Source organism: Aspergillus sydowii (genome assembly GCF_001890705.1).
Source record: "Aspergillus sydowii CBS 593.65 unplaced genomic scaffold ASPSYscaffold_2, whole genome shotgun sequence".
Classification (NCBI taxonomy): domain Eukaryota; kingdom Fungi; phylum Ascomycota; class Eurotiomycetes; order Eurotiales; family Aspergillaceae; genus Aspergillus; species Aspergillus sydowii.
In genome coordinates this window covers 1,298,171-1,314,524 of record NW_024467860.1, presented here as the reverse complement: position 1 = coordinate 1,314,524, position 16,354 = coordinate 1,298,171, and the positions used below count along the sequence as shown (strand labels likewise).

At 51.0% G+C, this 16,354-nt stretch overlaps 3 protein-coding genes across 3 annotated transcripts; 1 reads left to right on the top strand and 2 right to left on the bottom strand.

Moving 5' to 3' along the window:
* Window positions 1-117: 117 nt before the first annotated feature.
* Window positions 118-1,150, bottom strand: ASPSYDRAFT_618244 (uncharacterized protein). Its single transcript, XM_040850037.1, has 2 exons — window positions 721-1,150; window positions 118-664 (listed from the first exon to the last, which is right to left on the bottom strand). Exons 1-2 carry the CDS (start codon window positions 862-864, stop codon window positions 260-262), a joined length of 549 nt encoding a protein of 182 aa, XP_040705978.1. The 5' UTR covers window positions 865-1,150; the 3' UTR covers window positions 118-259.
* Window positions 1,151-4,699: 3,549 nt separating this feature from the next.
* Window positions 4,700-6,360, top strand: flbD (putative MYB family conidiophore development protein FlbD; the record flags this gene model as incomplete). The annotated part of the gene is made up of 2 exons (XM_040846149.1): window positions 4,700-5,011; window positions 5,138-6,360. A coding segment is annotated over exon 2 (904 nt), but the record flags the coding sequence as incomplete, so codon positions are not given.
* A 9,192-nt stretch (window positions 6,361-15,552) lies between these two features.
* On the bottom strand, window positions 15,553-16,126 carry ASPSYDRAFT_55092 (60S ribosomal protein eL29; the record flags this gene model as incomplete). The annotated part of the gene is made up of 4 exons (XM_040848976.1): window positions 15,553-15,588; window positions 15,663-15,765; window positions 15,949-16,000; window positions 16,120-16,126. The coding sequence occupies 4 exons, from the start codon at window positions 16,124-16,126 to the stop codon at window positions 15,553-15,555; spliced, it is 198 nt and encodes a 65-aa protein (XP_040705976.1).
* Between the last annotated feature and the right edge of the window lie 228 nt (window positions 16,127-16,354).

The following is a 16,354-nucleotide window of genomic DNA, read 5'->3' as shown; positions in this document are numbered from 1 at the left end:
AAATACTTCCCGTGTCTCTGATTATTATCGACCTCGTTAGCCCTACAAGGGAGTGCTGCCTCAGGTTCAACAAAACCCGCAACAATGGACCAGCTCTGAGCTCAGGTTTCGAGGTTTCGGCTGGGACTCCACTGCGCTTCAAGCGATGAATCAATAGTTGTCTTGACTGTCGGTTCCTGAGACCCAATCGCCGCGGCCTCGCAAGCTCCTAGTTCGTTTTGAGCCGCGGGAAGCTTCTGGGCCTCTCAGGTCCCGTTGTTTACTGGATGTATACTCGCCTGGAAGTATTTCCCGTAAATAGTGACACACGGCAGAGCATTGTTGAACCTAGGGAAATGATAATATGCATGGTGATCATGGCCGGTGTACTCCGTATGTATGTACGTGCCTGTACGTCCGTTTCGTTTGCCCACGGTGTCTTGTACCAGTAGTGCCTTGTACCACGAGGCGAGATCGTGAGCACCCGTTGTCGCATGGCATGGTCGCACAAGGAGAACTCAGATGACAGACATCTGACACCGCCAGACTCAAGGCCAACATGGTCGCAAGCAGAATTTTTTTTTATTTTTTTATTTTTTTTTTTTTTTAATTTTCCTGCCCAAGATTCGATAGTTGATGAATAAATGCCCCGTTCTGTAAGTGTGCACAATGCGTCCACAATGCACTGCACATGAGCTGTCAACTCTCCACGACTCAGGTACAAGAGAATGTAATACGTGCCAATAATGGGGCCGCCGCCTCGCGAGTCGCGCCCACTTCTCCCCCCAAGGATGCAGGGGTGATCCAGTCAAATGTGCCGATATGGAGAGAGCTCTTCATCATTAGACATGAAAGCGTGAAAGAGGCTCTGACGTTAACTGCCATCGGTGCCAGACAGGGCTCCTTTTTCCCGATTCGGAAGCTTGGCGAGATCGAGATCTTGACGCCAGCCGTGACGAGCCTGTCATGCCCCGAGCATCTCCGGGGAAAGCAGCTTAATTAATTTGAAGTCGGGCCGGAGATCGTCTGGCGCAATTCGGAGATGAGGCGTGGTCGTTGAAGGAGATCTTTTTGTTACCAGTCACCTCAGGATTCAGTCAGTTGGTCGTTAATGTTCCGGGGCGTTGCAAGAAGGACTAGGCTCGACTGTGGAGTGCGAAGCAGAGATATCAAATCCGAAACTTTCGCTGAAGGACCGGCTATCCTTGCCGAAAGACGCTTAGTTCAGGAATCAGGATTCCAGAATGACAAATACCTTAAATTGGCCGCCAATCAGCGCTCCAGATTGGGGGCTGCGAAGCCTGCCTCGCCTTGTTCCTGTCACGCCCAGTGGTCCACACATTCTAGGGAGGGTTCGTGCTCTTGCACTAGCTTGGGGCAGATTGGCGTATTGAACGAGAATTAATCAAAATATACGATATAATGTCATTATTGATCGGTTCCATTATTCCCTTTCGCGGTTTGTTCCCCTTTTCTGCAAAGTGCCACTTGGCGACGGACGGGCCCAACGGCGTCTAGCTCGTGGCGGCGCCAGGCCCTCCCGCACCGCTCTTCAGCTGGAACTGACCAGGCTGCGTAATTGGACGTAACGAGGGCGTCTGCCAGGTCCCGGCAAGCGATGTCAGTTTGACAGGACGGAGCGAAGGAACTAAGGATCGGTCCTCAGTATCCACCACCACTGAGGCCATGGCCAGCGCTTGTTCTGTGCAGCGCACTAGCTTGTCGCAGGAAGCGAATTTGTCTGCGCGGTGGTTTTATCTTGCGCCAGACTCTGAAACAACGTGTATTTACTTTGTTGGGATGTTGAGACGACGTTCAGTTGTGCGTGCAGTCAATAGTTCTGGAAAATATTTGGGCAGCAGCGAAAAAAAAATTCAAAAAAGCATACATTCGACTATTTAGCAAGGAGTCGCCGGGGAAGGCCAGATCGGCCTATCAAATGGCCACGATCAGATCGAACGCTAAGAAGAGTCGAGTCGGTGGCTCGCATAAGGTTTCGAGAGTCGTGCCTATCAGTGTTCAGTAATCAGGATTGCTTGTGCCTCCAAGACAGCGGGAACTGGGAGAGCAGAATCGCAGCAGATTCTCAAAGGGGAGAGACGGACAAGGCAATCTAGTACTACAACCTGACCATCTTGATCTCAAGGCCGAAGCTGCGGGAGGTTCCCGATGTCCCCGAGTCGTCGTCGCCGGCCGTACAAGACGTAACCTTGGGCAACACCCACCAGGCCACCACGGTTATTATTATCGTGATCATCTGGGTGCCATCGTGAGGGGATCCTGGTTTCTAGATTCAATAGTCCGCGAAGAGGGGCAACCGCGTGTCCGCCACAATTCCAGCGGTGCCGAAAGAAAGTAATCTGCAGAATCCCAGGAGACCAGGACGCAGCCGGGCGCAGGAGTGGACGGTTGGAAAGGGGGCGTGATCGGCCACAATGCGATCTGTCATATACCCGCCATGCGTTTTGAGGCGGGCTGGATCTGGAGCCAGAATTTGGGTGGTCCCTGCAGAATCAACGTGAGTGCGACCGCGACGGTGGAATCGTCAATGGCTGGCGGGCAGGATGCGAGGAGGAAGATTATTTCCTAGAGTATTCTCTTTCCGTTCCTCCTTCCCTGCCACAGCTGCTGCGATGCGCCGACTAGTGAACGTAACACGAGGCATCACCATGACTCGGGTTCTATCCAGGATCTCAGAGTTGGATGCCGATGGCACTTGGCACTGGCACTGGCAGTTGCAGTTGGCACTGACCGGGCATGTGCCTCGGCTGCTGCGTAATGAACACTCAGTAGTTAGTTGGAAGCAGTCTCCCAGACTCGCAGTCCCAGCATCCGTAATTCTCCAGAGCGTTGCAGAGCGTCGATCGCCGCCCGACTGGGAGTGAAGTCAAAAGATTCCAAATCATGGAGAACGCTAAGCACTAGCGTGCGCCAATCATGATCGTCGCCCAAACGGTTTCTATCTGAGAAGCGCCAGCGAGTGGCAGTCTCCAGCTGCTGCCACTGCCAGCATTCACCAGGGAAAAGGGGAACCTCAGGTGCTCATTCTCGCGAGGAGGGCGTCCATGGCTGGCTGAGCTTCGCATTCCGCCATACCAACTGCCTGCTGCGACCGCAACTTCGTTTCGGCTGCTGCCCGCTAGCTCCCAACGTCAATGCACGCAAGATCTGTCATTCTCGGGTGGACTCCACCTTCTTGTCTTGCCTGGCCCTGCTGCCCACTCTGGCCTCGCTATCCTTTCTCTCGGGTCAGACTCAGCGCACACCCTCGGACGTTCCGCTGTCTATCATTGATGCACCATCGTCCCTTCACACCAGGATATATACTCCGGACTCCGAATTCCGGTTCTGGCAGCTGCTCACTTGCAAGCCTCACTCTGCACTCCTTTTAATATATTCTGGTCGGCGCTCCCCGCCTCTACCAGGGTGACCCCGGTCGCTCGCCTGAGTCGCCTCGACAGCATTTCCCTATTAGGTTTACCCAGACCGTTTCTGCCGCTCCCGGTTTTCTGTCAGGGCCTGTCTCTCGGAAAGCATTGGCCAATCCTTCCCTGGTAGTGCGGTGGCTAGCCTGGGGATCGCTGGTGATGGGTGGAGAATGGCTCTGAGGCCACAAAAAGTAGTTTATTATTTGACATGATTTGGTCTCTTCGGAGCTGTTCGCTCTTCCCATCCCAGTCGCGGTTAATTTGTGGTTTGCCCAATAACAGTCTGTATGGCTTCACACCTTCCTGGTGCTCGGGACCGCTCTCTCTTGACAATTGCTTTCTTGCACACTATTCCCCTGAATATTGTCCCCACTGATTCCATGCCAGCCCGTTGATCACCCATCTCGATGGTGTCCTTTCAGCTGGATACGACGTCTCGGTCGGGGTCCGCGAGGGCCCGTAGAGATCCTCCTGTATATTGCGTGCATGCATCTTGCATTACGGTACTTGAGACCAAATTAACCCAGCCCTAGCCTCATCATCAACATTCGATATGAACTTGGCGGGCGAGGAATAAAAATATCCCTCTCTCTTCGTTTCACGTCGGTGGGCTTACTGATGTGACAACTGATCCTCTGATCTATGCCAGTTTGCGATATAGTGGCAAATCACCCCACGATCTGGAAACGCCAGCGCTTCAAAGCAAGACAGGAGCTTTCTTTGCTTTTTCGTTGCCCTTTTGCCCTTTTGCCCTCACGCGGCATGCGTTTAGTCGATGTTCTCGCCCGGTGGTACTCTCTGGAGGCGTCCAAAGCAGCACTATTTTCTTGGGAGGGGTGGGATCAGAGAATGGCATTTTTTTGTCATGCTGGGTCGTGGCTTTACCCAAAGAAGACACTGCACTGCCTGTCTGAGTTTAGTCGGCCTCCCCACCTTGACCTCAGCAGTCGCAACGACTCACGATCGAGATGGGCTTCTTCAGTCATGATTTCATGGTGCTATCGAATGCTCTCTGCGCATGGATGGCCAGCGGCGGGCTGCGACCTGCATAGCCCAATCGCTAAGAATTTGTGCGTCCTGTGGTGGGCCCGGGTACATTTCGGAGTACACACTGTACGGGTTCAATAATACCAAGGCGTAAATCGTTACAAGACCTAAAATAATTGATTAAAAAAAATCCCAATCGGGCATTTCGAAAAATGCTTTTCTTCATATTTTCGATGAGGGTCAATCGTCTATTGTCCCTTTTGGCCCTTAGCCCTTTTTCCTTCTTATTTATTCCTCCGACAACTGTCAGCTCCAAGATCTTGGATCAGATCTTCCCTCATAGCGTGCTGGACGGGTGGAGCTGCATCCATTGCTCTCTGACTCGTCTCCCTCCCTGGTCGTCATTACTTCTGGTCCTGGCCCTCTTATAGACCTTTGCCTATCACTTCGGCGTCGGCGTTAATCACCCTTCCCCTCCCATATATCTACCTCCCAACTTCTCCTTCTTCAACACTTTTTCTTCACAACATCCCAAAGTCATCCTGACTGGCAAAGATATCTCCGCCCCAATTGAACTTCGTTCGAGGAAATCCCGCATCACGACACTTCCCCCCACTGTAAGCTTTCCGCTGCCCGCCACATTCCTCACAGCCCTCCCTCCTGCTTCCCGACGTCTTCTCCTTTGCCCACCCCACTCCTCGCAACACAAACCTCTTGAGTCCGCTCTAACACCCAATATCCAGACAGCCAAAAACCACAAACAAAAATCACAAACAAAAACCGCAAACCGCCATGGCCCCCACTCACCGTCGTGGACCTTGGGTCCCTGAAGAGGACCAGTTGCTCCTCCAGTTGGTTCGCGAGCAAGGCCCCAACAACTGGGTTCGCATCTCTCAACACATGCACTACCGCTCCCCCAAGCAGTGCCGGGAGCGCTTCCACCAGAACCNGAAACCCTCATTGAACCGCGAGCCCATCTCCGCGGAAGAGGGCTTGATGATTGAACGCATGGTTGGCGAGATGGGCAAGTGCTGGGCGGAGATTGCGCGGCGACTTGGGAACCGCAGCGACAACGCTGTGAAGAACTGGTGGAACGGCAGCATGAACCGCAAGCGCAGAGGCCTTCACACCGTGAGCTCTCCTCACTCTCACTCTCGCACTCCCAACGGCCGCATCGAGCCGCCATACCACCGCGCCTCGCTGGCCAGCAGTCCCATCCTCCGCTCTCGATTCCCGTCCATCTCCCACGACAGGCCCTTTACCTCCTGGACGAAATCGTCCGCGCCTTCTCGCAGAGAGTCCTGCTCAACAGCCTCGACCTACTCCAGCCAACTCACTCCCCTCTACACTCTTCCTGCTCTCAACCGGCCTGTCGAAGCACCCTTGACATCGCCTGCCTTCTCAGACATCTCCAACGCCCCGTCTCTTGAACCACCGTCAATGGTCTCTGACCACAACTCTGTTTCTTCTTCCTCTCCTCGCACCGTCTCCTCGCCACAGCTCCTCCCTCTTCCAGTGCCAATGGACACTCGGTATCAATATGCTGAGCTGCCGCGGCCGCAAACATCAGACGAACTGTACTTCTCCTCCAACTTCCCAGGGAAATTGTCCGAACCGTCAAAACCCTACTGGCTCTCTTCTGAAGAGAAGATCGAATCCCGGCGAGACTCGCGAATGGGCCTCGACAATCTATTGAACTGAATGAAGCGAACTATTTAATCAAGGCCCCTCGCCAAACGGAACGATCACGACTCTCTTCTTTGCATTATATAAATGCTGTGTATTTTTTTTTTTTACTGGAATTTCTTTTTTGACCATTTGATGTTCTGGCAGCGTCCACTACTGTATATGTCTAGGACCGACCCTTGTCACTCTTTTACTTGAGAAACCTTTTCCTATGTATTTCTATCTTTTGTTTTGGGTTGATCCTATGACGAATTGCCTGACAGCTGGAAGGCAAAAAAAAGCATGATTTGATTTGATTTGACTTGAATTTTGGGTTTGCGCAACTCTTGACTTGGCGTGTTGTGGAATAGAACTGAAGGTGCAGTGGGAGAATGGCTACTGCGAGCATTGAATTGGGATCATCATCCATCCTCCCGTCTTTCATGTTGATGCTGTTGGATTGAATTGAGTTGCATGCATGCGTTTTTGGTCTGGATTTAATAATACCCCATCATGGTTGTTGTGGTGTTGCGGTTTTGGTTGCTATTATTATTATTATTATTATTATCTTACCATTTATCTACCTAATTCTCTAATGGTACCACTTGAAGATGAACAACGTTTTTATTAATTTACAAGTAAAATGAAACAATACTCTGTATGAATGATTAAAATACTCAAATCGCCACATTGGCTTTCACTCACCAGCACGGGTGAGGGACAGAAAAGATCGATTGGAAACCCCTGTAACACAGCGAGCGCCATTTTCCACTGCATATACGAGATGACGACGGACTCTCTCTGTATGAGACAAGGCAAGGCGAGACAACGCAGCGCAGCAGATCATCATCATCCATCCATCGATCATCGATCGAGCTACTCGGTAAGAGTAAGGTAGCAGGACCAACCAAGAGGGATAATAGCCTGCCGTGTGGCTGGCTGCCATCGTCATTCCCAACGAAGTAAAAAAAAAAGACAGTCTATCCACGGTCGTTGTACAGTGTCATCTCTAGTCTACCGAGTAACTTGCTGAGTATCAAGTCACTACATACCAAGATAAGGAAAAGAAGAGACAAACAAAAACAGAACATTGTACAACCCTTCAATTTTAAGGTTTAAGAAGTAAGTACACAGACCAGGTTCGTTTCAGTTCTCACCTCATCTTTCACCTCACTTCCACCCGACCCTTCCCTCCTGAGTCCCTGGCGCAGATGGGGAGAACTGACAGCGCCCCATTCTCCATTCTATCCCTCGATTCGTGGGTCGTGACACCTGGTGGACTGACTGCATCGAACCGCCGTCCGCACCGGCTCACGAGGGCCCAACGCAAGGGGGAGAGGAGGGGCGTTGGTGGTGGAGGAGGCGACAGAGGTGGAGCCAACGCTTCAACGATTGGCCTAGACAGTCGACGCAGACTGGAAGCAATCAAGAAGGGGATGATTTCGAACAAAAGAAGGAAATGGAACGGGTAGAGAGGGTCTCAAAAAGGAAGGAAGCTGGGAAGATGCACCACCTGCAAGATTGTGGAGAGAGGGGGAGTGGTTCCAGCTTGCAAGAGGAGCCGGTGAATGTCCTCACTTCTCCGTCATGCGCCATTACGCATGGCTCTGCTGCTGCTGCGTCTGCATCCTGCGGGCCTGCAGCAGAGCAGCCATCATGGAGCTCGACGATGATCTCGAACAGTAGCCATCACCGGGCTGCCGGCTGCTCCTGTGATAATCGACCATCTGGGGTGGTTGGAATATGAGATAGATAGGTCGATTTCAAATCGGACGGATCTGAGGAGCGAGCGTTCGTAGATTATCTAGCTGCATACTAGACTAGACTACTTGAAGTGCAGCTGCGAGTCTGGAACTGTACCTGTTCGGAGACATCGCCCTCGAGCATGAGTCCTGACTAGGTCGGTTCATACATTATATATTGGGAGGAGGGGGGAGAGAAGAGGAAGATTTACTGGGAGCTTTGTCTTTTCCCTTTACAAGTTAACATAAGAACGGCGAATTTTCTCTCCAGTAGCTCCTCGCGGATCTACCTGTCAAGCCAGGAATACGAAGCCTGAAGTCCTGGAAAGAAACCTGGACGGATCGGTCGCGGATAGAAAAAGCAACGAAGGAATGCAGCAGACGGACCTTTCAGGCCGATATCCAAGACACGGGCTATAGCAGCTGCTCAGGAAGTCGGTATTCTCCCAGTTCAGCGCAGCGACTCGCTCAGATTCATCGGGTGTCTTGCTCCTCTCACAGTTCGACGATGGCCTCGCCTCGCGCCAAAAATGAAATGAAATATAATAAAAAATAAAACGGGAAGAAAGGTTCGGACTTCAGAATCCTTTCAGCTCGCCTCCTCCAGCTGGCCTCCCAACCTGACTCGCCGGTCTAGCACAAGAGGTTGTGAGTCGTGACTCGCCGTCGCCACAGAGGAAAGAAGATGATGATGCACCACATCCCATGTCTTGGACCATCAAATTCGATAGTCTTTCTGGCCTGCATCAGCCGCCGATCGATGGGCCGTTGTGGTGCGAACCGCCCTGCGGTGCCCAGTCGATTTCCATTTTCCACCCTCGAGGCCTTGGTGCATAACAAGGCGAGGAATGTCATCCTTCTCATGCATCGGCCTGGCCCCTTCAGTCTCCCACAGTCTGCCAGAGTGCCTTCACCTTGTATGGAAGTGGATGAGCACGGGCCCGGCCAGCGGGAAACTTTGGGCGATGGCGAGTCATGTTGACCGAGACAAATCGTTCGGCCTCCAGGATCCAAAACATGGACGGTTATTCTTGTCCCAGGGGGTCTTGCAAACAAAAGGGGGGTCACTCCAGCCAAGCAGCCGAGACTCTTGCAGACAGAGTCAGACTGAGATGGACTGGTGAACATTGGACAGGACAGCCACCGAAGCGAGTTTCTCGCTTCTCGCTTCATGATTCGAAAAGACGCTGGACCCACGGTTCGGAGGCAAAGTTTCCAGATCGAGAACTGAGATCCGGCCGCGATCGTCCGTTGGGACTTGGCCATTCGGGGAATCGCCTGCCTCGACGCGTGAGGGAATCGTGTGAAGCCCTGTTGGCCACTGAGAAGCCCATCGCTCATCACAGACAGCTGCTGACGCTCCCCCGTCCTTCGCCACTGGCCAAGCCTCAACTGGGCTCAACGACCTGACCGTTATCGCTGAGATGCGCTTTTACTGGGGCAGCTGGGGCTGGGGCAGCGCCGCACAGCAACGTTCTCGAAAATACCAATAAAAATATGAAAATATACACCCGCTAATCGCTATGCAGAACCTCCAAGCAGAAGTCCACGCTGGGAGTTCCGATCTGATTTGAAATATCGGGTATTAGCGCCTGCACAGGGCACAACAGCTTCAGTGCGTCGAGAGCTGAGATCAACTTCCGAGGTTCACATGGTCCAGGCACCCCCATACTGGAAACAGCTGAAAATATACGAGGCTGCGCTGCAAGAGCACTTCGAAACAGGTCCTGCAGACTTAATACCCCGAACCAGGGAAAGATAGGACGGGTCTATCTCAGGAAACGGGGTCGATCTGTTGCTGTCCACTTTTTAACTAATTCCGACCTTCTCGACGGGGCAGGTTCGGTGTGTGCAGCAGTCTGACGGTGGAGCCGCAGATGCAGCGCCAGATCCAAAATTTGAAGTACGTATAACGGCCGGGAATTATAGCGTCTTGACTCTTGATTCCTTAAATGTCGGGGGCCAGATAACCAGGTGTTGATCTCGGAATCGCCCGCCATGATTCCCTTCTGGTCAACTGTTGCGAGATTCGTATACATCTACTTTTCAAATAGTTTAGGAGGCTGTAACTCAGATCCAGATCGATCAGCACAGCCAGCTACAAAGAAGGAAGACAACCCGGCGCCTTGGAACCTTAGCTGTACTCCGTACCTCGGTTTCATCAAGATCTCGGATGACCTCGCGGACATTGACTATAGCCTGATGGGTGATAGTATTATTGATGACGACTTGACGATTGGCGAGGGAGTTTAGGTTACCGTTCGACGTTGAGCCGTGCCCATGCCCGCCTCGATCCAAGGAACGCAATACGAGGCCCCCATCCACAGTTCCACGCAGCACAGTCCAGTAACCACTAACCACTGACCAGTTCCAGGGGTGACCACTGACCAGTGACCACTCCTGGCCACTGCCAGAGACCGCAGACGATTCCGTTTTAGGAAAACGCACTTGCCCTCAACCCAAGATTCACAGGGATGAACGGTCCAGTCATCTTCCAATCAATGGAAGCTGGTGTCTGGAGGTGGTCCCTGCGGCCCAGAGCCAGAACCAGAACCAGAACCGGACGGGAGTCCCATAGTGAGCCAGAGCCAGAAACAGAGCCAGGCAGACGGCGTGTGGAGTCCGGCAGAGGTCTCGGATGTGAAACGGTCGTCCATCGGTCGGTCAGTGCCGCCGTTGCAATCGAATCTTCGGGTTGACGGAGCGCGGCCAGCTAAGACCAAATTGAGTTATTGATCGCGAGCTGGAGAATTATTTGGGAATTAGACAAGTGCGAGATTTAGTAGATGCTATTATTTTCAATATTGTTCTGATTGTCGTGTTCTTGTTTGGGGGGCCCCGCTTCTGCGGTTTCAAACTCAATCGTGGTCGTCTTCGTGGACTGTGATTTCCAGAGTCCACGACGTTCTCCGCACTGCTTGTTAACTTGAGACAGTAGCTCACTGACCATGAGAGAGCACGGAAATACCTCAAGACAGGAATTTGGACTTGCGAGTATGGAGTATACAGTTAACTACGATGCAACTACGCAAATTATATCGAGAATTCTTTTGTGAGAATTATACATGCATATCCGAATCATCGACAAGCTCATACCGAACCCGACCATCTGGAAACTCAACGTCACATCAACCGCGACCCGAAAAAAAAAAAAACAAATCCAGAGATCGACTTCAAAGTTTGCAGGAAACTTCGCCTTCCCGCCCCTAACCTTGAAATTCTTCACCAACCAAACTCTGCGCCCCTTGCCTGCTGAACCCATTCCCGCTCTCACCCATGGAACTTCCCAGGACATACTACTACTATCTTAATCTTACAGTTGCAAGCGCAACACCTCTCCAATTTTTTCCTCCACAATTCTAACCCTTCCCCCCCGAGGCATTTCCGAGCAGGATTTCGTGGAGTCATGGACGTGAAGAGTGGGCCCTTGCATCTAGCACTTCTCCTTTTTGCGTTAGCGCCGGGAGCTCGGACTGTCTTCAGCTCGTTTTATTGGGCTACGGACGATCTCGGTCTCGATTACGCTACGGTGCTTTGAGGTTAGTGTACCCGCTGCCGCTATGCCCTGATCGGCGAAAGGGGAAAGCTACGTAGTTGAATTTTTCAGTCCGTATTTTACGTACGTATTAGCTGTATCGTACGTTTGTACTGTACCTATGCCCGGTAATAGTGCTAACCGGGACTGGACTGGCCGGGTATATACTACAATTGGGGATGGATGTTATGGGCTCCCATATTGACTTCACAGTATGAATCATGTATTTTGGATGCTTGATTTTTTTTTTTTCCCCTCTCCCTTTAGATAGAAGTGTTTCCGTACTCTTCTGAATCATAGCCGAGTCGGATGGATGGTTCAATGATTTGAAGTTGGTGTCACGTTCTGTAGCACAGGCCTCGTCCGTGGCCGCCCAATAATCGACTCGAACGGGGATCTGTCGTTCGCCAAGTTGTACAAGCCAAAGGTAGCTCGCCACTTCGACCCTCCCCTCCTCTCTTCTCAGAGACTTGATACGATAGTAGTGCTGGATTCTGATTTTGTCAAGGGTCCAAGCTAGGGAGGTGGGAGTTCGAAATGTCCATTTGGAATTTGAGAGTTCCCCGCAACCATTCCATCTGACGGCATCGTTCGTCGTCGCATCGCTAACGCCCACGTCAGCCGGTGTAAACAGTGTACTTACAAATTAACAAACTTCCTTGGTGGAGTCGAGATGATTGTAAACAGGCCGGATAGCAGGAGGTCAAAGCACGAACTACTCAAACGTTCGAACTTGTCGACTCGACAGTTGAGCACTACCACGTGTCTCCCGCCCACATACCAGCCAGCCGTTGCTGTCGCACTCGCATTGTTTGATCGATGCCTGAGGGGTATCCCGATGATGTATTGGACGTACGTACTTGTTCTTTCCCCTCTCGGCCTGGAGTGCATGTTGCATGTGTACAATTACATATACTACCAATAATAATGACCCACAGCCAACTTATAGACACCAGCCAGCCATCCGCATCCCTGGCTTCCGACGTCGCTTTTGCGTCTTTCTCCCTGCATGCTGGATTAACGGTTGTCAGTGGGCAATGGATGACCCGCCAGACCGGCAGCTTGTTTACTTTTCTTTTCCGCTTCTGCTTCTGTTTCCCGAATTCCGGAGAGAGAGAGATCCATGGCTTGCGACTCTGCGAAGTATATGCAGAAAAACAGTCTAAAATATCATTTGTGCTGTACGCTCTGGGATGTTTCCAGCTGGATAAGTATGGCCCTAACCTTGCAGGCCGTCGAGGAAAATGCCTCAACGTCCCGTTCCTGTGCGAGCGCCTGGGCCGAGTTCAAGTCGACTCCTGGCAGCTGGCAGGGGTGAGGCAGGCAATGCAATGCAAAAATTTCGTTAGAAGCCATGATCTTCGGCTCAGATGTGAATTGAGACTTTGAATCGGACCCTGATCCTCCCGACTCGATGAGAGTTGACAAGTCCACTGTTCAGATGCTGAGGTGAGAAAGCAGAGAAGCAGCGTGAAGCTGGACAGCTCTCGCGATGGACTTCGTGAGGAAGCTCCAACCGAAAACGTCCTTCACATGTTTCGAAAAGCTTCGTTCGACCTATCAGTTTCACTCCCAATATTGATCCTCCAGAGGTCTCATCTTCAACGAATAATTGGGTGCCCCAGCCCCCTGACTCACGGGGTTCTTTTCTTCCAACAACGCAGACTTGCACTGCTTCCTCCTTGACTACCAGATTGGTAGCGAAACGTCTGGATCTAGATACATAGCAGCATCGTTATAGACGCAGAAACCGCTGATCATTGATCCGTGTTCGATCGTTGGGCCCAAATGAAACCTTAGGATCGCGTTTCCGGTGCCATCGTTGCTTTTTCTTCTGGTGCTCGGGGCTCTCCTTTCGGAACTGACTATCGTCTTCGTTTCTGCGCCGAAGAACACGCCAGCCATTTACTTTTTCTGGCTTGGTGCCGAGGGCAGGGATGTGATCCTCTTGTCAGCAGGACCGCCTGGATTGGGATAGTCTGCGTTGATAGGTATACTGGAACTAGAAGGCGAATGCTGCGGCGCTGTCTGTCTGCCGAGTAGCCAGGTTGGGCCCTAATATCTATCGAGATTGTGAACAAGGATAGCCTGCTTGATGTGTTCGTTTCGTATTGACGTGAACCCATCCCGTGACTAGCTTGGTAGGCCCCTTTACCGGTACTCCTTTGAAACACGAGCTCTCTTGAGGTCAGAAGGATTGGCGACTAAGGAGGGCTAGGCTGGGCTATCTGACTGCATCGCTGCACTCACTGCAGTGCTGATGGTGTGTGACCGTTGGATGCGATGCGGCTTCCACGCAATAATGCAATCCGGCGTTTCATGAAGCGAGAACATGATGTACTCACTGGTCAGGCTTAAAGTTCACAAACTGGGGGAGGACAGAATGGGCACGAGCAATTCAAACACCGGAAGCCATGGTTGCTGTCTTGCCACTTGCGTTCTCTTCGACCACTCGAACCATTCTCTCTGAGTATCATACTCGAGACGATGGTTTCAATGACCGAAACGAAGGTTCTGAGCAGTGAGCACGAGCACCCAGCAGTGCGTCATATCCCTGCTTTGTCCTACCCTACTGACCTCCGGATTATCAATCCGCACTGCCGGTTCCGAACGTCGGAGATCTCTATATCGAACCGGGAAGCTATCGACAGTCCATGATGTAGTGATTCCCAGTAAACCTTAAAGGCATGTTGTGTTTGGTTTGAGAGAAGTGACTAGTTCCCCGCCTGTGTCACGTAGTCTACACTCTCATAAGTAACCAGCGAAAACAGGCTTGATTAGCTGCCCAAGACCCCGTCAGCATACCAACTTGAGTAAGTCGACAAGACAAGGCACCTAGACTAGCCTCATATACTCCGTACCCTTCGTGGATGATGCCTGTTTGGCCTCTCTTCCCTTCAGTTAAAACAGGCTATCCCGTTCAACCTCTGCCAGGTTGAATTGGGATTTCATGGTGTCACAGCTTCTGCATAGGTGTCATAGCATAGGTACAGAGTATCAGTGGTATAGTTGGGTAATTCCCATATCCGTTCACGCAAGGGTTGCATAACGAGACTGCAGATAATTGAAACACCGACGGGACTTGGTCGGGATTGATATGTGAGGCGGAAATGGCTGTATCCATCTGCGAAAGGTTTTGTTGTTGGGGCCATGGGACTCTTTCTACCTACTTCATTTAGAACTCTCTGTTTTCGACAACCATATATTACCAAGAAGTATCTACTACCAAAGGCCTTGTTTTGTCGATATTTCATGAAGGACCGTTACTAAAGACTTTCATTTCAATCCTTCAAAAGTATGCATGTTTGGATGGTTGTTTGTCGGGTTTCATACAGTTTATCGGTTAATAACTTGGAGCTAGCCATGGTTAACTGATTGATATCTATTAGGCGAGTTTCGTATAGTCCTGATGTACAGGTTATAATCTAATCTACTCTTCTTGTGAGCGCATATATATCATTTTTAGTTCTTAGAAGATAATGTTATGGTAGGCCTAGAAGGACGATATACATTTTCAGGTTAGGATCGGGTATAAACTTGGTGAGTTGCATCATTGAATGACGGTGATCTTAGGAGCGCTAGACCGCTACACCAAAAGCCCTGCAAGGCTGGTGGCTAGCCAGCTATCTCCGTTGGATGATGCTTGGTTGATACTGCCCAATTTGCAGTGAATTGCATGCACTCCTTGTAGGGTGGAAATGGAGATGGTATCATTGCGCCACTCCTATAAGGTTTGACCACGGAAACATGCTCAGACAGACTTGACGGAAAAATAGATATCATTGCATAGACTACACCTATTCTAGTCTACGAGTATGTAGCCCTCCGTCCATGCACCTCTTCGCCACGGGAGAAAGAGAAAAGGTGTTTGGTAATAGGAGGGCATGGGATCTTTTCTCGGCACGTTATAATAATCCTTCAGCAAGCGCGCATTAGAAATAAGCACGAAGCTGTACACACATATGCCTGTTGTGGAATCGGGTTTCGACTACATCCGAATCGAACGGGTCATTACGTCCATCGCAACGTAAAGCAGAAACAAAACAGAAGTGGAAGCAAAGGAGAAGCGTCACGAAATCGAATCCATTTGGTTTAATTGACAACCGGCTCGTTCGACAGACGTTCTTGGTGGGAAGGTTGAGTGTTCATTGCACGTGAAGAAAGGCGACACAATCACCAGCTCAAATCGCTTTCATTTTGGTCTATATTAGATGACTTATGCGACCTCGCGCTTGCCCTCCTTGCGCTCCTTCTGTAGGGTTCGTTAGTAAATGCCCACTCGATGCGACCGTCTGATGTCGCCATGGATTTTGCGGTCCAACGTACCAGAGCCTTAGCGGTACCGTGAAGAGCGTGTCTGTGGTTGCGGCGGAACTTGGCGTCGACACCACGGAGAGAGGGGTAACGGTTGGTCTTAGGCTTCTTGATACTGTTGACGAAAGAATTATTAGCGAGATAGGTTTTTTTTTTTTTTTTTCACTAGGCTCGTGTAATGCGGATAAAGAATCGAGGTGTATTGGATCGTATGCTGATATGTCGCTCAACACCCAAACAATAACCACTCTCGACCGAGGTATCTGCAAAACGTGAAAGGGATTCGGTTCGTACGCACCCGTTACGGTGAGCCTTCTGGCTGTTGTGGTGCTGGGAGGCGTTCTTTGACTCTAAAAAAAGGACAAAAGCGTTAGCCATGAGCTTCGACCATTCGAGGACGCCTCCGGATGGAATTTCGGGGCAAATTTCTTCGATAGCAGATGCAGCAATATCAGAGGGGCAAACGTACTGGCCATCTTGACAGTTTCGTCGCGACTGAAACACGGATGTGAGTTGGCGGGTGAGGTTATCCAACGTCTGAGGAAATGGCTGAGGCCCAAATGAGGGTCGGCTAGGGCTCGGCGGTCAGTTTGTGTGGGATTTCGCTTACCGAGCACGGTTAGCGTCATCCTCAGGCCAATATCAACACGTACACTACAGACAGAGTACAAATATCTACAGCTCTATATAATAGAAAAGTAAGA

Bases quoted from the DNA above. Each gene is read 5' to 3' on its own strand.
- ASPSYDRAFT_618244 (XM_040850037.1), bottom strand. From the start codon at position 864: ATGGCAGTTAACGTCAGAGCCTCTTTCACGCTTTCATGTCTAATGATG. The intron at 665-720 runs GCACGTATTACA...GCTCATGTGCAG, and splicing joins AGGCGGCGGCCCCATTATTG to TGCATTGTGGACGCATTGTG.